Source organism: Platichthys flesus, chromosome 18, assembly GCF_949316205.1.
Source record: "Platichthys flesus chromosome 18, fPlaFle2.1, whole genome shotgun sequence".
NCBI lineage: Eukaryota > Metazoa > Chordata > Actinopteri > Pleuronectiformes > Pleuronectidae > Platichthys > Platichthys flesus.
Window position 1 is genome coordinate 14,751,051 of NC_084962.1, and position 20,357 is coordinate 14,771,407.

General features: G+C 41.3%; 2 protein-coding genes across 2 annotated transcripts; both read left to right on the plus strand.

Annotated features, from left to right (window-relative positions):
• Nucleotides 1-1,772: 1,772 nt before the first annotated feature.
• ostm1 (osteoclastogenesis associated transmembrane protein 1) lies at nucleotides 1,773-6,768 on the plus strand. The gene is made up of 6 exons (XM_062411913.1): nucleotides 1,773-2,200; nucleotides 3,307-3,421; nucleotides 4,130-4,227; nucleotides 4,324-4,434; nucleotides 5,300-5,465; nucleotides 6,363-6,768. Exons 1-6 carry the CDS (start codon nucleotides 1,847-1,849, stop codon nucleotides 6,416-6,418), a joined length of 900 nt encoding a protein of 299 aa, XP_062267897.1. The 5' UTR covers nucleotides 1,773-1,846; the 3' UTR covers nucleotides 6,419-6,768.
• Nucleotides 6,769-14,559: 7,791 nt separating this feature from the next.
• On the plus strand, nucleotides 14,560-19,259 carry drc1 (dynein regulatory complex subunit 1 homolog (Chlamydomonas)). Its single transcript, XM_062411935.1, has 13 exons — nucleotides 14,560-14,788; nucleotides 14,923-15,106; nucleotides 15,208-15,345; nucleotides 15,606-15,692; nucleotides 15,802-15,924; nucleotides 16,118-16,245; nucleotides 16,356-16,490; nucleotides 16,588-16,966; nucleotides 17,196-17,282; nucleotides 17,380-17,454; nucleotides 17,568-17,680; nucleotides 17,848-18,000; nucleotides 18,116-19,259. The coding sequence occupies exons 1-13, from the start codon at nucleotides 14,679-14,681 to the stop codon at nucleotides 18,216-18,218; spliced, it is 1,815 nt and encodes a 604-aa protein (XP_062267919.1). The 5' UTR covers nucleotides 14,560-14,678; the 3' UTR covers nucleotides 18,219-19,259.
• The last annotated feature ends 1,098 nt before the right edge of the window (nucleotides 19,260-20,357 follow it).

The following is a 20,357-nucleotide window of genomic DNA, read 5'->3' on the forward strand; positions in this document are numbered from 1 at the left end:
TGAGACTCACCTAGGGGTCTATATGTTTTATTGACGCATACATACACAATGGTAGTAACATATTTATACATCATATTTATTTACATGTTTATTACAAACGACAATAAATAGAAATAATGTGTTATCTATCTATCTATCTATCTATCTATCTATCTATCAATCTATCTATCTATCTATCTATCTATCTCACCATCAATCTATCTATCTATCTATCTATCTATCTATCTATCTATCTATCTATCTATCTATCTATCTATCTATCTATCTATCTATCTATCTATCTATCTATCTAAAGTATATTATTACAATCATATGACAAAAGAATAAGTTGATGCTATTTACATTGTGTGTGTGTGTGTGTGTGTGTGTGTGTGTGCTTTTCTTAGTCTCCTCATTTTTATATTTACAGGGATTTTGACATCAGACAGTTTTGCACTGTGCGTTCTCTGCTCACGTGCAGGGAAATAATCACAGAGTCAAGGTAAATGATCTGGGCTCCGGTCCTGATTGTGAATATTGTCAGAAACCCCCTCGAATCAAGCGGCCGCAGTCAATGGTCGTTAATGTGAAATTAGTGGCTCTTGATAACTCGCAGGCCGCATCAATTACGCAGTCATCAGGGCCTAATGAAAATGAGCGGGGGAGAATGTGCACGGCATTAGAGGCCTATTCTGATCCGTGCACACAGCCCGAGCGCAGGGCTAAATATGGATTGTGGCCGTTAATGCTGCTCTCAGTGCACATGGCACCAGCAGCCGCTCATTAACTCTTCTTCGTCTGACCAAAGTTCACCTAATTGTTCAGATGTTCCCCCCCATTCCTTTATTATTTTTCACATGTGGCTTCCAGAAAGAAGAAATGATTACAACCTAAACCCTCTGTGCCGCTGTATGTCCACCTGGTTTACAGAATATAAAGGCAAAAAGCTGATATATGTTATTATCATTATTATCGCATAGATAGATAGATAAATAGATAGATAGATAGATAGATAGATAGATAGATAGATAGATAGATAGATAGATAGATAGATAGATAGATAGATAGATAGATAGATAGATAGATAGACAGACAGACAGACAGACAGACAGATAGATAGATAGATAGATAGATAGATAGATAGATAGATAGATAGATAGAAAGATAGATAGATAAATGAATTGATAGATAGATAGATCGTACTATCTTATGATATTTTATCTTATATAAAGAATTTCCTTGGAGAGGGATTTAAAACACCATGTTATAGTAAAGTAATGAGTTGAATATATTAAATATAAATAGTTATTATTATTATATGAGTATAGTCCTAGAGTGAGAGATAAGTGGCTGATTGATTTCTGTGAATTTGAGCAGTCAGTGAGGGTAAACATATATTTTGCTTAAACCTATTAAAATATAGTCGTGATTTGATTCCGCGGGAAGTTGACATCAAATATGATTTCATGTGGATTATTTAGGTTCAGGCAACATGATGTTGATGATGAAGATGATGATGAGTATGATGATGATGATGATGAAGATGAAGACAATATGGATGATGTATTTTTCCAAGTAAAAGAGGCAAAAGTCAAAGCAGAAGCCGCAATACAGGCTCCTAAAATAGTAAAGCTAGTGTATATAAAGTACTCTACTACATATAGTATAGTATAGTATAGTATAGTATAGTATAGTATAGTATAGTATAGTATAGTATAGTATAGATGTTATGGATGTGCTCTGACTTCCATGGCTCTGATTCCCGTAGTGAGATCTCGCGAGACTCCGCGCGGTCACATGATCTCGCTGGGACCGAACCAGGAAGTGGCGCCTTGTTTAGAGAAGAGGATCCGATGTGTTTTCAGACATGTCTCTTTACAGAAGCTCCTCGTTTTGTGTTCTTCTGCTGTTACACGTCCACTCCCTCGTGTTCGGGGACACATTGAACCTCACCGCCGTGGAACCAGCGGACCGACCCGCCCTCCAAAGCTCCCCGGTGTTCAAGCCCGGTGCGCCGGGCTCCCTCGGTCTGCTCGCCTCGTTCCCGGAGGACCTGGAGATCAGCGCCTACTGCAGCGAGATGCTGCTCATCTTCGGCCGGCGCTACGACACCTACGTGAACTGCCTGGTTCCGGCGTCTCGACCCGTCCGAGTGTGTCAGAACTGTTTCTCCAGCTATGGCAGCCTGACGGAAATCTACAACAACATCTCTTCGGACCAGGTTCGTGTGTGTGTGCGTGTGGTTTACAACAGGCCTCGCTGATGTCTCACCAGTCACGAGTTCTGACTGATGAGGAGGAAACGGGACTTTTCCTGTGACTTCCTGTAAACGGTGTTTTCCACCAGTGATGACAGCCCATTAAAGGCTCAGTGTGTAGAATTTAGCGACATCTAGCGGGGAAGTTATACAAATTTGTTCTAGTTTTTACACTTTATATATTAGTTTTTATTCCATCTATATCTGTCTATATTTTGTATATTCCTAACACTTAAAGGGATAGTTTACCCAAATATGATAAGTCACTCACTACTACTCACAACTAGGGTGATATGGGGGGGCGGGATTCAGGGGTAAACCAATGCAATTCAACTAAATGGCGACAGATTCTACAAACGTAAAAAACATACAATTCCTCCAAACTGCCCCTGTGGTGTCGTCCAAGTTTTCTGTAAACCCAGACACTCGAATTCGGCTAGAAACGGTTTAATTCAAACCATGTTTTTTAGCCTAAATGTCCACTAGGATATCAATACACTGCTGTAGCAAATTACCCCATTGTGGGACTTAGAAAGGATTATCTTATCTTATCTTATGTTAAGTTGCATGTTGCAGCTGAACACTCCTCACCTCCCCCACCACTTCCAAACAAGACAGAGAGCCTGTGGCAGCTTGCAGTTGTTGTAAAAACTCAAAAGTTGTTTTGTTTGTCCAGTCTGGGCTACTGTAAAAACATGGCCGCCTCCATAAAGAGGATCCGCTCCTGACGTAAATATAAAGTTCTTAGACATAAATGGTTCATTCTACATCAAAGAACACACCTCGTACAATTTAGATGAAACACACTGGACAAAACATCACCAGGATAATTATATAGAATTTCTGCAAATAGATTCCTTTCACCTAAATCGCACACGCTGAACCCTTCTTCTTAGTTTGGTTTGCTGGCGGGTTGGCAATCAACGGCAAAGGTGTTTTGTATCTGCAAATTAATTTACAATTGTGTTCTTTGATGAAGTACATAAATGTAAGTGGTAATATCACAATTATTAACTAACCTCTGCGTGAGATGAGGGTGATTGAGTTGTGGTTGTGTGTCCCGGCCTCAGACGGGTCCTGGTAACGAGAGCTGCGGCGACACTCTTCTGCGCAGTGACCGGCTGATGCTGGTTTATCAGCTCTACAGCAACCTGAAGGACCTGTGGGGTGAATCGAGCTGCGAGCGTAAGTTTATGCTCTTTTTTTTTTAAGCATTTTTGTATCTGTTTATGTCAGTTTTTCTACTTTATGTGTGTCATGAGGGATTTGTCCCTCTGTTTGAACCCCTGACTCACACACACATTAGGTATGCATTTGACCACAGAGGTCAGAGTGCAGGGTTAAGTAGAGGCAGCATTCAGTGAGGGTTTAATCAGAGTGAGCGTGGACACGCTGCTGAATGTTGCAGAGATAACACGTGTTACTAGGTGTATTTGGTTTTGTGTTAGGGCTACAAGTAATCATTTCTTATTAACGGTTAACCTTGTGATTGTTTTCTTTATCTTTTTTATTAATCATTTATTCGCTAAGTCAAAAAAAATCCACAAATAAGGAAAAATGCCCATGAAATCTTATTTTAGTGCAAGGTGATACCATTGAGTAGCTAATTTTCTCTTGCCAATAATGCAACACCCCATAATATACTGATTGCTATGACGTAAGCCAAAGAAAATCAGTGGATCCTCAAAATTGAGAAACACGAACATTAAAAAATTCCATAAAAAATAAAAAATATTTTAATCTTCTGACTGTTTTAGCTGTAGTTTATATCTTTGTCCCCATTTTGCTGCATGCAGAAGCTCCAGACGATGCAGCCATGGATCTGATTTCATTTTCACACATTAATCGAATAAATAGACCAAACTGCTGATGGTGTGTATTCCTGTTGAGCAGGCTGTATCACTGCAGGATTCCAGAGCCTGACGAATGACACGCTTTTCTTCATGGCAACCCTCAACCAGACTAACGCCTGTTTTCAGAAGTATCAACAGGTAGGTCCCACATTAGGTGCATAAGATCGGCCTGTGTGTCGTGAGCTCATGTTCCGGAGTTAACCACAAGGAACTTTTCTCCATGTGTCTTCACAGGGGAATCACACAGAGCTGTGCACAAACTGTAAGAACACATACGTGGCCATGAACGAGCTCTACAGCGGAATGGAGAAGAATCTGACTCTGTGTATTGACATAGAAGACGCGGTATGTTTCACAGATTTTACTCCTTGAGATGGGAAGAGAGGAAGCTGCACCCCCTAGAGGAATCTGTAAACACGGAAGGAGACTGGAGAGAAAGTGGGAAATAAGATTTACAAATGTGTACAATTCAACTAAAGCCCAGATGTCCCAATTTCCCCAAGAAAACATAGCATGCAGAGTTTCAAAAGTCCACACGCACGTCTAAGCTGATCCGTGCGTACCAGGCGATCCTTCCACACGCATTTAACAGCCTGTAAATAAACACAAACAATGTCCTAAATACACAGGAAGCTATTCAAAGTGAACATTATGACATCTGTGAGGTTCAAGTTAAAAATATGTGCGTAAAATATCAATATCTTTTCAGTTTGTGCGCTGTGTGCATTTTAAAACTGTTTCACAAGTGCACAAATTGCCTGGTGTTTGTGTGTTTATTAATCACAAATCATTGCATTTGTAAATCTTGTTTTCTCCCTTTTTCATGTAGTTTTATCTCCATAGAGGAATCTTTATCTACTTAAGTTGCTTAAGATTGTTTTTTACCAAACTTATAAGATGTAGTTTTTCTTGCTTTAGTTTACTTTTACAATCTCTTAATGATTTTTATTTTACTGATGCATGAAGAAGGTAGAAGATCTTTATTTATCTTACTCAGAAATTTGACCATTAACACAATAATCATGAAAGAAGTAAAGAAAAGTTGTCAATAAGAGCTTCCAGTGGTAAACCCCCCAAACCAAATGCCCTGGACCCAGTAAACATTTGGGAACAGAGACCCCAGAGTGTAGAATTAATAATAACACAGTTGTGTAATTGCAGTCACCAGAAATGAAGTTTATGTTGCGTTTGGCACTCTGCCTCTTTTCAGATGAATGGGACCCGCAAACTGTGGAGTAAGAATTTCAATTGTTCCTTGCCCCGCGAGGAGACGGTGCCTGTCATCGCTGTGTCCTGCTTCATGCTCTTTCTGCCCATCATCTTCTACTTGAGCAGCTTCCTTCACTCGGAACAAAAGAAACGCAAGCTCATACACCGTGAGTAACCAGCTTAATTCGCCCATTGTCACACGCAGGGAGATTTTTTGACGGGGTTTTCAAGAGTTCGGAGTCTTTCGTGGGGGTGGGGGTGGGGGTGGGGGATTGCCTGACTGCGATACTGGAGTTGGGCCGCGATGGAGGAGGAAGGAGGTGGGGTTGTGTGAGGTGGCTCTAAAGAAAGGTCCCTGCAGACCTCTGGACCACAGACGAGGCTGCAGTGTTATTTTCTCTGCTGGTGGATGGTTGGTGCCTTGAAGGATCAGAGATCTTTTTTTATGCCGCGGGCAGAGAGGGTTACTGCTGAGTGCACAACAAAACGGCTCGTGATGGTCAAGTACACATTGAGCCTCGTGCAAGAACCCCCTCTTACAGATTTACACTCAAATAGTGAAAGACCCCCGATTGCTTGTTTTATCAAACACTTTTTTAGTTTTAGAGCCTGACACATTTATTTTAATTTATCAAATTTATCTTTAACAGGCATTTCAGTATCGGCGTAAATATTTGCCGATATGCACCTTTATGACAACTTTTATTTTACAAAAATATACTTTTATCCATTTGGTCAATTCATTATATATATATATATATATATATATGGGATTATATTTGTGTTTTATTTTAATTTATAGTTGTTTATATCCTCAATTTCATACCTTTATCTTAAGGGTTTAATAAAAATGTATATATATATATGAACGTATATATCGGTATCAGAAGTTTTTTCGTCACGAATATCAGTTTTGGCAGCAACCTCAAAAATGTCATATCAATCAGGCTCTAGTTTAAACACTATTAAGTGATATATCTCAAAATAAATATACACTCTACACATGGCACGTGTGATAATTTCTGCCGAAGATGTGGATACTGATGTGAATTTTCTCTTTACAGCCAAGAGAGCGAAGTCGTACTCCAGCTTGATGAACATTCAGGACAAGCAGAGCTGAGCAGCTGAGCAGGAGCGATGTCCTGATATGATTGACAGCATTCCTTTTATCAAATCATCACACTCCCAGGAGTAGATTTGACTTCTCCCCGTCTCGTGCTTGAGGCTCGACGGACCTCCAATGAACGCAGAGTCCTCGACTGCAGCTTTCCTGTTGTCTTCGGGGGGGGGGGGGCTGTGATACCAAAACTTACAAGTGAAATGCACTGGATTTATTTTATTGCACGAAGTGGACTTTAGGCACATTAAAATATTGACTTCATATGCACTAGATTATGTTGGAAAGCAAAAAAACAGAAACATGCAGATTTTCTCAGATAAAAATAAGATGAAGAAAATTTAGAAACCGTCCACGCACTGTGTCCGAGTCTGCCTCTTTATGCCTGAGTTAATAATCAGCTTTGTTTTGTGAAATTTGTCACGTTTAATTGATATTTTGGATTTCAATGAGCAGAATGTGCTGTCAGAAAGATGTCGTGAGAAAGTGAGCGGCCTGTGTGTGTGTGTGTGTGTGTGTGTGTGTGTGTGTGTGTGTGTGTGTGTGTGTGTGTGTGTGTGTGTGTGTGTGTGTGTGTGTGTGTGTGTGTGTGTGTGTGTGTGTGTGTGTGTGTGTGTGTGTGTGTGTGTGTGTGTGTGTGTGTGTGTGTGTGTGTGTGTGTGTGTGTGTGTGTGTGTGTGTGTGTGTGTGTGTGTGTGTGTGTGTGTGTGTGTGTGTCCGTGTCCGTGTCCGTGTCCCTGCATGCCCCTGCGATTGAGCTAATGTGTGCACGTGCTCTATTTATGGGTTTGGTTGAGAAATGGGTTTTTCTGTCTCTAATATATGTCCAGAAGAGAGCGGCGAAAAGGAAGCACTTGATGTCCATTAGTGGTGACATGTATCTGCTGTAAGAAGAGGGGCTGGGGGGGGGGGGGGGGGGGTAAATAAAGACGTAGCACACATAATGTAAGTGCACTCTGACTGGGATGTTACCTGTTTTCCGGGCAGTGTGGTTTTTTTTGTGGTTTCATAAAGCTTTTAATGTGCTTTGTTGTCATTTCCCACTGATGTTTAACTTAACTTGTTAAGGGTCTGTGACTGCACATGGCGGCAGAGTCTCTGCTATGAGATATGTTGAGATACGACTGTTGAGTTGATGAGTGTGCCTATTAAAAAAAAATGCATTTGCTGTGAAGAAACCCTTATTTTAAATGCATTTGCCCAAATATTTGTGTGTCATCAGCATTAACAGTTGCATGTGGCGTGATTTAACCATAACCTGTGCGCTGCTGATTATCAGTCATGGAAAGTAATCAAGTATATTTACTCAAGAACATTATTATTTGCTCAGTGGCAAGTATTTTTAATATTCCACTTTTTACTTCATGACATTATTGATAGAGCTTCTCTCGGCTTTTCAGATAAATACGTTCCTCCAAACATATTTGAGAATCGCTAGAGATTTGATTGACTAACACAACTAAACATTGTATGAACTCTATGTCAGGCTTCCACTTTAAGATGCTGCTTACATGTTATTACCTCCACCAAGGAGCTTATGTTTTCACCCCTGTTCCTTTTTGTTTTGTCCGTTGGCTTGTTTGTTTTTTAACAGCATTTTAAACATTGCGCTATAGAGTGTTTTACCCGAGGTTGTGCAGTTTAGTGCGGCTTGATAGAATTTGACTATTGGGCCTTGATGGGGTTATGTGCTGTATAGGGCCATTCTATTTACACCTACACCAAGAGTTTATGATTTCATGTTCTTTTGTTTGTTTGTTTAAAAAAAGATTGCACAAAAACAAATGTTCGCATTACCACAGAATTTGATGGAAGGATGTGGTATGGGTTAGGAATACAGGACCCACACACACACACTTTGATTAACATCGGGGGACAGGGTGTTTTTCAGCATTTCCACGATTGCTGCAGATGATATTTAAGAGTGTAAGTGATTTTAAATGTGGTTTCAGAAGGGGACAGTTGGGCCTGGGCAGATATGCCCTCTACTGAATACCCTTCTAGTTGCATCTGGAACCATAGTGTTGGATTATTAGAGTGTAAATTCACACACCATAATGTGATGGTACTTTTGATCTTCTGGGTTCATTCTGCTGATAACTCTCTTTTAGGAATGTGTGTAGCATACCCTGTTGTTGTAGCTTTAGGATACTTAAAGGAACAACAATTGTTGTGTCCACCTCCATGAGGACCCAGCAGCAGCAGTGTAAGTGAGGCTGCAGGTACATGATGACTAATGAGTCCACGCTGCAGTGTGCGAGCTGGTGAAAGCTGTTTCCTCACACAGGCCTGGCCCTTGTTCTCAGGTTACGTGGCCTTGTGTTTCTTGCAACCGAGGCTTTTCCTCCGTCATTAGGAGCTAATCTAAATGTGGGATAAAGATACTTGGCCGAATAATCGCAGCAACACATCCGTTAAACTCCTTTGGCTTTTTGGTCTTATGGAGCGCGGCCATCAGCAGGTCTAAGAGCATTTACGGATCTGCCGTGTCATATGATCCGGTTGCGGCCAGCGGAGCGGCTAAAGACACAGGCTTTTCGTCGTTTGCGCTCCGGCACAGTGGAAGTGTGTTGGGCGGCTCTCGTGTGCGGCGAGGCCCGGCCCGGAGCTCAGGAATGATGGCTCTGATTCCTGTTAAGCCTCGTTGCTTTCCTGAGGCACACCGGGTCCTTAAGCGGGGCTGAAAGTCAAGAAAGGAAGGAAAAGTCCTGGCGATAATGAACTGAAGGCCGCCACGTGACAGAGAAGGCTGGTGTAAAAGCTGTAGGGTACTTTTACTGGAATCAGTGGATGTAGTTAATAGTGGAATATTAATTAAAATCTCTACCTACCTACCTACCTACCTACTTACCTACCTACCTACCTACCTTTCCTACTTACTTATACCTACCTACCTACATACCTACCTTCCTGACTGACTACCTACCTACCTACCTACCTACCTACCCACCTACCTACCTTTCCTACTTACTTATACCTACCTACCTACATACCTACCTTCCTGACTGACTACCTACCTACCTACCTACCTACCTACCCACCTACCTACCTTTCCTACTTACTTATACCTACCTACCTAGCCCTTATGTTGTAACCCTTTGGCACATGGCTCATAAATTGCTGGACACATTCACATCTTTGGATAAATATTCTTGGAGCCTGATAGAACCTTGTGCTGAAGGAAGCCCACCAGGGATTTGTGTCTTTGACCTGAAGTTGTTGACCCACAGCTGGAAAAAACAATACAGTATTTTTGTGATGTTCGAGTGTTTACTGGCTGAATTTACAAATCTTTGCTCCCTCATACTTCACCTTGGGAGACAGAGGTGGTTATCAGAATGTTTTGGTGTCTTTATCCTCCGTGTGGAAAAGAGAGATGGAGGATGATACGCGTTTGTTTGCTTAAATAAGATGTTGAGTGTGCAACCCTTGAGCAACAGAGCTAACGGTAATCGTATACGGGCTACATTACAGTCAGTGTGTGATTTGTCACATCAGTTTATGATAAACTGCATTAATGGAGGCTGATTTACCTTCTCACTGAAAAAGAAATAATACAATCCACCAGTAATCTTAGCCCAATGCCATGCAAAATGATTGTGCACCTAATCCATTCACAAAGAGCTTTGAAGAAAACCACTGACAGAGTAATTCTGTGACAGTTTATGTGGAAGAATTTAATAAGATTTTTAAATTGAATCATAACTTGATCTCGTTTGCTCGCCCATTGAAGTGTTAAAGACTGTTTAAGTTTCTGTTTGAAAACAACGATGGAGTCATGAGAACGGACAGTGACAGACTGTGACTCCATAATAGAAATGAAATCAAGTTTCTCCATAATTGTTGACATTGACCAACAAAGAAAGCGTTTCAAGTTATAGAGTTCACCAAACATAGACAGTGGTGGGATGTCACAAAGTACATTTACTTCATTACTCTACTTGAGGACATGATCAGTACTATTCTCGAAGTTGATTTAATTACGTGTACTTTCCAATTTAATCCCCTCATATATTAGCAAATATCTGTGTTCATTTACATTCACTGAAGTAAATGCAAAAAAAGATTTTCAACATTAGTCAATTTGTATAAAATAAACACGTGAATTCTATCTAATTGACATGTGCCATGAAGGTTCTTAATACAGAACTGGGGGTTGAGATTTGTTTGGCTTCTGCTGGAGACCATGCCAGAAAACTATGACTTATATTCATTAATTCCTAGAAAAAAAGAACATCCTCAGAGCAGCTGTTTGATAAACTCACTGTGGCTACCAAATCATCGTTCATCAAAAAACTGCCCACACACATGGATAACAAAAAGAAATCCAGACCTCAACATGACTCAGTCCTTCATTCTTTTCCCCTGAGCTCTTGGTCGTTATAATGTGTGAACTTGTTGGTTGACTTCTTTAGAGCTCAGGAGGGAATAAGGCAGGAATGTTGCAGCATGAGGCTGAACCGAGGCTTGTTGATGTTCGAGAGGTTAAAATCATGACACAAACCTTTTCCTCTGACCTTCTGTGATGAAGAAATGAGGATTGAAAGCCGATAAGTGGCCTTCAGATCATTTTATGTACTACAGCGTTTAAGCAACATCTGAATGGAGGTTTTTTTCCCAACCTACCCGCCCTGCGGGAGTCTTTGTCTCTCTGCATATCTGCATCTGTGTTTTGCAAATAATCGTGCAGCAGAGGAGTTAGAGGTAATATGTTGGAACAAAAAAAAAAAGAAGGCCTGTTGGCAATAAATGATCCAGCAGACAGCAAAACACACTTGTCTGCACTTGTTACCTTGAGTTCGGTACATTTCATATTTGATGGAGGAGTAGGGGGGATGCTCTTCATGTTGTTTCTGAATCTGGCCTTCCGTTTTTCATTTAGTGAAAACTCATTCTTGCTAAATGACTGTTTTGCTGTTCTTTGACAAGGTCACGGCCTTCCTGCCGCCTGAATGCCTTTGAATTTCCCTGCTGCCCTCTGCGCTCCTCCTCCGCTCCTCTGTATTCCCTTCACAGTGCATCCCCCCAGATACCAAGCGGCTAATATCTCTTTGGCTGTGGCAATATTAAGAAACTGTTAGTTAGGACTTAAAGTTGTTACACAACACCCCCACAAGCAACACCAGCAACACTCTAAGCTGTCAGTTAGTTAACTGGCTGAAGGTCAGGCTTAGATTGTGCACCTCTCAACCCCGGAGCGATGAATGTGATGCTTTGTTGAACGAGGAGTAAACATATGCCCCCGGGAATTAGCAGACACACACACACACACACACACACACACACACACACACACACACATGCACCCTCTTGCACAGGGCATATGCAGAGTGAATGGGGCTTATTATACACCTGTGAGTGGGGTCAAAGTCTGTCAATCCCTGGCTTATGGTATTATGATAGATTATAGAATCACTCTCTAATGGCAGTCATTCAGTTTGTAATCTGGGCAGCTCGATGCAGAAGCACTCAGCGTTCCAGCTATGGCTCTGTAGCAAATAAGGCCCTCTCCTCATTCATCCCTCCACTTCCCCCCTCTCACAAAGGTCTTATGACAAGTCAGCTGTTGGTGACATCACAGATGCTGGATCATATGTCAGAAACCTTCGCTGCCTGACTTGCATCCCGAGGCCACTTGAGGCCAAAAGAGCGACGTGGCCCCCTGCCTCCCCCTCCCTGGGGGGATGAGGCCGGGGTTGAGGCTGCCAACAGGCCGGAAAGGTGTGTGAGTGGGGGGGGGCACTCTTCAGGGCAGGAACATCTGACCCATGTGTGGGTTTGTTTGTGTGCCTGTCTTGCCATCAGCTTGAGAAGACATTTATCATTTGTTTTGAAGAGCGTGCTTGAATAACAAAGTCCAGCTTCCGTGCACGTGGGTCCTTAGATTTCTGCTTTTGATCAGCACATACATAAATCTGCACATGTTTAAAACGGCTCTGAAATGCCACATTTCACTGACGTTAAGTCGGTGGAACCAGGGCAGTGATTTGATAACGAGGCAGTAGTGCCACCTAAAGTCAGTGTCTGAAAATTACATTAAGAGACAGTTCCGAAATAATGTCACCATCTTTTGGCTCCAAAGTAAAACTGATTTTTAAGTGAACATTAAAGTCCCTACATGTTGTCATGGCAACGGCTTCATTTCCAAATAAAAATATGTATTATAAATAAGGAAAGTATCCAACTAGAATTCAAACCCACGCTCTAAGCACCACCACGATGATGTGTTACATTATTATCAACCACTTCTACTGAACAACAATCATGTCTTTGTTTGTTCACACATTCCACTTAAGTCATAATGATGTATTCAAATAATAATATGAAAAATGTAACATTTAGTAATAATAATGATTATAATCAATTTATTGTTACAATTAATATTATTGTTATTATTGTCAGAAGTTGTACAAGATATCATTACCTGACTGAGAATCTTCACAGGCCTATAACAATAACCATTATAAATATAAAAGTAACTTTTAAGTAAGGCTGTCAAATAAATGTAGTTAAGTAGAAAATGTGTATCTAAGCAGCATAGAATGACACACACACACACACGAAAAAATTTGTTCATCTTCTTATTGTGCTTAGTTTCTCCTTGGAATGATCAGGTGGTGTGGTCTATTTATTTAAAAAAGAAAAATTAAATTGAATAAATAAAACAAAATTAAATAAAATGAATTTCTGCGCAGTCCGCTATTGCCTGTCAGTGCCTGTCAGTGCTCAAGCCCTAATAATAGGTATTATTATCATTTTTTAGTAGTTGTCGTAGTAGTAGTGAGAAGTAGCAGCAGTAAAAGTAATAGTAATGGTAGTGGTAATCAGGTGTTTGTATATTTTGCCTTTTTTTATCATCTCATGTGAATAATGGATATGGTTTGCATAACTTGTAACTTGAAACCCTGTAACAGTTACCCAGGGGGTTCGACACATTCATAGTTGCCACTAGATGTCAGCACCAGGCTATGATAAAAACTGTGATATCAGCCCCTCTGCCCTGCGTCGGTATCTCCCTATGGTTTCTCCTCAACTATTTTTATGTTGAATAAAAAATAAAATTCCACATACAAGATTTAGTCTGTGTCAAATATTTTATAGAGTATTCTTTGCATGCTTGCATGACTCAAATTGTGTTAAAACTGATCACAATGACATCATTTAAATATATAGTTTAAGATCTTTTTCCCCTGTGTCTCATTCCCTATATTGGTTTTTATCGTATTAAAGTAAATAAATAGATGGAATTCGGGATTTAGAACATAACATCCAAACCATAGCTGCTGCTGTAAAGTACAGATTTTGTAGTTTTAAAGTCTTTACTCATGACAAGTCATTTTTTACTGCAACGACTGTGGAATTTCCGAGTTGCAATTGAAGGCAGCACTCGTCCCTCATTTACATGTGTCGCCAGAGCAACACGTAAACACACAATCTGCTGCGTTCAGTGCTCAGGCCTCATGTCAAAGATGGACGAAGCTTCCAGCTCCAAAACAATGAACTCCTCAATTTCAGAGGCAAGTTTTATTAACGTTGCGCTTTAGACTGTGTGACCATAATGAAATCAATTGAGATTGTATTGATTAAAACTGCTCAACAGTGTACGAGCGTGACTCAGACGTCATTACCTCCACCAAGAAGCTTGTGTTTTATGCTTTTTCTTTTGTTGGTTTTTTGGAGATAATGTGTTTTTCAACCTTTGCATGATATCTGGAGTTGATGTTTCTGAGTGTACTTGTATGATGACAATACTGTGCATGGTGCAGCTGTGACTTTTTTTTTTGTCAGTGGAGCTAAATATTGAACACAGAATACTTACAGGAGGTCTTAACAGTTCAACCGATGAATACAAATGAATTCCCTTGCGGTTTTTATCTATTTAGTCTTTATCTATGTTTAAAAACAGCCAGTTAACATTTTGAACCTTCAGCTGCCACGATTTGAGTCAGCTGTCAGTTGCCTCTGCTGCTTGGGGGCAACTGACAGCTGTTTACGACTTATTCCCTGAGACTTATACTTAGTTTATGAATGTTTACCTGCGTGTTACTGTTCTGTGCAACAAGAATAATTGATCTGTTTGTTTATGTTGCTGATTTCATCAAAGGCAAGCAGCATATAAACAGTGTTGCATCAAAGGCACATCGCAACAAAGGCACCTGTAGTTTTTTGCTGACTTGCACTCACATTTTGATGAATTCAGCTTTGCCACAGATCGAGTAGCAATGGCCCTCTTTTTTATGTTTGGTAGACGAGCACTCGGAGGATGATCAGCATGCAGAGAGATTTAACAGCAGCAGTGACCAACATCCAAACTGCTGCTGATGCCAGAGAGTCAACGAGAAGGAAGGAGCTGCAAGAAGCTCGCAAAAGGAGGTAATTTCTCCTGAAGGTTTAATGTCTTAAAGGTCCAGTGTGTAAGATTTAGCTGAAAGTGATCTATAGACAGGAGTGTAACCTAGAATGCCCCCCCATCCTGTTTGCCACTGTGTTTTTTCTTCCTTGCTCAGACTGGAGTTGCTGGAAAATGATGCGAGGTCCAGTCAGAATAAAGCTGAGGAGATTTTTGCAGCGTTGTTGTCAACGAGGGAGAAGGTGATCCCACAGGAGCTGCAGGAAGCGCTGAACAGCCAGCAGAATATATGCACTCTTGTATTAGAAGACAAGGAGAAACTCATAAACGACCTGCAAAAGGTAACTCTGTCTGTCTGTCCATAAAAATATGAGCGAGTCATAGGTTCTGGTGCTGTTTGCCCTCTTTGAACTTGATCACTTTCCATATGTCACCTGAACAGGATCTGAAGGTTTCAGACGATCGCTTTGTGAAGGACTTGAGGAGGATGGCAGAGGAGCTGGACCTGATGAAGGAGAGGATGGAGGACCAGATCAAAACCCTGACCGAAGCCTACAGGGAGGAGATGTCCGGGGTTGAGGTAAAGGACCAGATCTGGCTCTAGTGATCCATCAAGTTTTCCTCTAGCACCACACTACAAATGTCTCAGCGATATTGATTGCATTCGCATGAAATCTGCAAGGCTCTCATGTTCCCCTCAGGATGAATCACTTCATCATTACAGATACAAAACTAGTGTCATTCGCATCAGCTTTAGCTCTACTTTGCTAATAATGGCTTAACATGCAAGTGTACCTAGACTTTCTAACAGTTTTTTGTTGTTGTTGTTGTTGTCGGCAGAGATTTTGTCTGCAGGAAATTGAAGTTTTAGTCACAAAAGACAAGTCTGAGTGGGACAAACATATGAAGGCACTCTGGGACCAAGAGGTCAGGATAACACACATGCACACGCACACGCAAACACTCACACACACACACCATATCTTATGTCTTACGAATTTCAATTTTGTATCTAATGGAAACTAACCTGTTTCAGCTTGAGAGGTTGGAGCAAAGAAAGGAGAAAGTGGTGGAGTATGAAGCCAAAATTCACCATCTGATGTTGGACAACATGGACAAGGAGAGCATCATCAAGATAGAGCAGGATGCTAATTTTCAGGTTTGCACAAACATCAAGATACTCCCTTGTATCGTAAAGGTTCATTGTGGAAAATGTAGGGACATCTAGTGGTGAAGTCACCTATCCCTCCCTCCTTTAAATTGAAAACGCAGCAGTGGCAGTGACTCTGATTTCACTTGCAAATGTTTCACCATTAACCGTTTCCCCTCGCGTCCCATTCCTTGCTCTGCAGGCTCTGGATGTAGAGAATCAGAAGATGAAGGCCTCCACCATGATCATGAATCTCCAACAAATAAAGCAAAAAAACAACGTAGATGTACACAATTTCAACCTGAGCCAGATGTATGAAAGGATCAGCAGGTAAAGCAGATGTTCTCACACAAAAACAAACAGAAGCTCCATTGATGAGTTAACTGTTTAAGTCAAGATCCGATTCCCTCTGGGTTACTAGCGACGGCTCTGTGTGTCAGTCTGCAGGTGGAGATAAAAAAACTCGTCACCAAGTTCTCGAATCAGGCGAAGTACTTACGTGACACGAGCCATCATTTGAAAAAAGACTACAAGCGCATCCTGGAGCAGCACGAACGAGTGCAGAAGAAAATCAAGTGAGTGGGAATCATCCTGGAACGTCGACATGTTGTACGATCGCCTGCTTCTCTTTTACCTGAACCCTTTTCACTTTTCTCTCCACCTCCCACACAGACACTTTGCAGTCGCTGATGCCGGGAGGTTTAAGGAGATGTGGCGCATGGTTGAAGCAGAGGTGACCCTACTAGTGGAAAAGGCTTTGGCCATCGACTCGGAGATCTGTGTGAAGCATCTGGGCCTAGCCTGGGATCGACCTGTGTTGCCCTTCAGAGAGCTCCCCGGTACCATCCGGCCTAAGAAACAAACCAACACAGACCTGCACACCCAGCTGGCTCAAACCGAGCAGGCCTTACAGTGCAGCGGGGGGGCGGAGGACACGTCAGACAGGGCGAGCTCGGAGGCTGAGAGCACGGCCTCGGACAAGGAAGGGAGAGATGCAGGGTTGGAAGAGGAGACGCTGGTGGCAGTGAGCCACCTGCTGTGTGATGCAACGGTGAGCGATAACAGGAGAGGATTTGTCTTTTGTATGCAAACATTATATTCCACAAATAATTGGACATTTTGAGAAATCCGCTCATCTACTTTCTGTCCGTCAGTTAAATGAGATCAAAACTGGAATGTAAAAAAAAAAGATTGAGTGGTTTTAATCTTCCAATCTCACTCTTGACAATAGTATGAAAGCACAACATTTCAACCACAGGTTTCTCTTCCCTCTGTGCCAGGGTCTGGTTCAGGAGAGTCTCCTGATGCTGCTGAGTCCCCTGGAGGAGGACGTACAGATGGCTATGAAGCTGGGCTCCTCCCTCTATGTGAGTCCATGTCCAGTTATCGTTCTGCTGATCCCCCGGGGGGGGGGGGGGGGGGGGGGAATCCTGAACAACCTGACATGTTGTTTCTCTCTTTCAGGCCTTGGGCCTCGATGATAAGGATTTTCCCAAGTTGGCTCATTTCCTCTTAAAGTACAGACAGGAGCAGAGCGAGGTGAGCAGTGCAGCCGATCGATTCCATTGAGGAGGTCTGCTTGTTCAAACAATGGCGTTGAGTCTGAACAAAATCTATTTAACAGTTAAAATGTGTGTCCTTTGTGCCTGCAGGATGTTAGTGGTGAGCTGAGTGCATCCAGTGACCAGGAGGAGGCGCTCATCATCAATCCTAACCAAGTCCTGATTGCTCTTAAATGTTTTCTCCAGCAGCACAAGGGGTCCAGGTACAACACACACACACACACACACACACAGCAATTCTTTATGAGAATTGAATAACTCTGCGTCTTCAAGCTAATAGAGACAGCACTAAGGTTGTTATCTATGTGTGTGTGTTTCATAGTTAAGGTGTTTCTTTATTAATATGTGACTATTCCCTGTGTGTTCTAAGGGAGGACTCAGACCAATCACAGTCCAGTGTTCTGCAAACAGAACCCAGGGACAGTTCAGCGGACAGAGTTTACTGGGAAAGTTTGAGCAACATCATCACTGAGGATAAAGTCAGACTCTGGGAGGCGGCAGAGGAGTCGCTTCAGCAGCACCTGTGAGTAACACACACACTCTCACACACACACAGACACACACAGGCAGACACAGGCAGACAGCAGACAAACCTCAATCAGTGCTCAGAATTTTTTGTTTTTCTTCCGTCCATCCAGGGGGGTCCTCACAGAGATTTCTGAGCTTGACACGGAGAAAGAGAGTCTGGAGCAGGAGAACACGGAGCTGCGGCTGCTGCTGCAACAATCCCTCAGCTCATGAGGACGTGTGTGTTTGTGTTTACGTGTTTTTCAGATACACGATGAGGACAAAGATTCACAACCTTCCAGAGTAACAGTAAAGAAGCACATAACAGCAGTGTAGTGAAATGTAATGTAGGTAACAGTGCAGTGTTTCCTGTCATGACAGTATCTTTTGAAGCTGACAGGATTTCATTAATTGATTAGATGATCAACAGAACATCAATAATTGCAACCAAACTGTTTATGTCTGATTTGATGATACAAGCGGCTTAAATCTTCTGGTTTGTGACCAAACTAAACAAACGATAAGGAAACATCAACTGAACGCTTAGGACCCTGTGATTATCATTTTAGATACATTTATATTTCTTATATTAATAGACCAAATAATTGATTGAACAATAAGATTTTAAATATCCTTAGAAGTAGACCTTTGAAGCATCATCCATCTGATGCATTTTATTCTCTTGTAGGTCAGAAGTGCAGGTTCACCAGGAGTTTCTATGAACATGTGCATGAACTCATCAGTATTTGTAGAAAGACTATGATTAAAATAAAGAAGAAAAAAACTCCCATTCAATATTGTTGTGCTTGCAGCCCTGGAGGATAAATTGTGTTACATATAAGAAATCCTGTGAGACAAAGCGAATGAATTAGTACAGGAACATACAGCGACCACTTGATCTAAAACCTGTGTTCTTGGAATCCAGTTTATTTCAAATGGTCAAAACAGACGAAAAAATTAATAACACACACCTTTGAACAGCTATACCATACATTACACAAAATTCATCGTAAAAACAGGCAAGTTTAGTGCAACCGATAACTCTGTATCGTTGGAACACAGAATCACAAACGGAGACTGCAACACAAATTAAGTCAAGCACAGGCAAAACATTTTTAAATGGGATAAACAGACACTGCAAACAATGTCATCTCATACGTAGACAGGGCCGGAGTTTCCAGAGTCAACCCTGAGCCACTTTCCCACTCAAGTGCACTTTGATCATATTTCCATCTTCACTTTATCTGAAGTTTTTACACAGTAGAGGTGGTGATTGGTTTGTGTCAGGCTGGAGTGACGAGCCATTTCAACACACATGACCAGTTAATCAATGATGCATGCACGTCGACAAACAGTGTACTTCTACAGTTAGGTGGAAAACCCGAAGTCTTTGTTGCATTTGATTTGCTTTAAATTTGTGGGATTGTCCTGTGAGGATTTTATCACAAAGCACAGGGCATTTTAGGAGAGTCGGCTGATCTCTGCTTGTACAGTCCACGTGTTAAATAAATGGAATTAAAGAAATTGTTCTTCAAATTATTTGCAAAAGCCGTTCGACCAAAGTTAGCTTAAATTACTTTGATGCAAGTGCTTCAATATCAACAGTTGAACTTAACCAGGTAGAAAGCTCACTCATCGCTTCGTTATTAGTTTTTCATCTTGTTCCGTGTCTCGTTGAACTTCATTAGGAAAATAGACATCTTTATTTTGTGTTTCTTCATTATTATTTTTGAAGTGTGCAAAGACTGCAAGAGCTATAATAGTTAAAAAAAAACAGCAAGACTTTGTTTCAGCACCCACATTTAGCATTTATAAGTTTAATCTAAACATTATTAGTCTATAACAGTATAATGTAGATTTAAGTGTTTGTGTGCAAACATGAGTGGACTTTGACGACATACTAAAACAGATAAAATATGTCTTTACAAGAGAAATAAGGTTAATTTTTAACTTAAACTACATTATAACGTGTAAACTGTTTATCAAATGTTTACATAGTTCTCATAAAGACTAAATACGGGCACTCAAAGCAAAGTGTTAACAATAAATACTTGTTCCCTATTAACCTATATCAATAGCCGAAACTGGAGCGGTAATGGGAGATGTTACAGCGTCACTTGTAATGTACGTCCATGCATTTGCCTGACCACAAACCCAACACTCGGATTCAGCTTTATAAATAAATAAATAAATAAGTAAATAATTAAATTAAAAGCTGTATAAACGGATAAAGGAACATTCTTTGTCAGGTGACGTTGAAAACAGGACGTTCCTGGTCAGATCAGGGGTTAATTTGTGTCATGTGACTGCGCCGTGGTCAGTTCATAGATGGAGATGCTGAAGCGTTATGTCGCTGCCGAAAGGGTGAGAGTG

Coding starts and splice junctions, on each gene's coding strand:
- ostm1 (XM_062411913.1), top strand. CDS start 1,847: ATGTCTCTTTACAGAAGCTCCTCGTTTTGTGTTCTTCTGCTGTTACAC. Junction 3,422..4,129: donor GGGTGAATCGAGCTGCGAGC/GTAAGTTTATGC, acceptor CCTGTTGAGCAG/GCTGTATCACTGCAGGATTC. Junction 5,466..6,362: donor GAAACGCAAGCTCATACACC/GTGAGTAACCAG, acceptor TTCTCTTTACAG/CCAAGAGAGCGAAGTCGTAC.
- drc1 (XM_062411935.1), top strand. CDS start 14,679: ATGATCAGCATGCAGAGAGATTTAACAGCAGCAGTGACCAACATCCAA. Junction 14,789..14,922: donor CAAGAAGCTCGCAAAAGGAG/GTAATTTCTCCT, acceptor TTCCTTGCTCAG/ACTGGAGTTGCTGGAAAATG. Junction 17,681..17,847: donor CAGCAGCACAAGGGGTCCAG/GTACAACACACA, acceptor GTGTGTTCTAAG/GGAGGACTCAGACCAATCAC.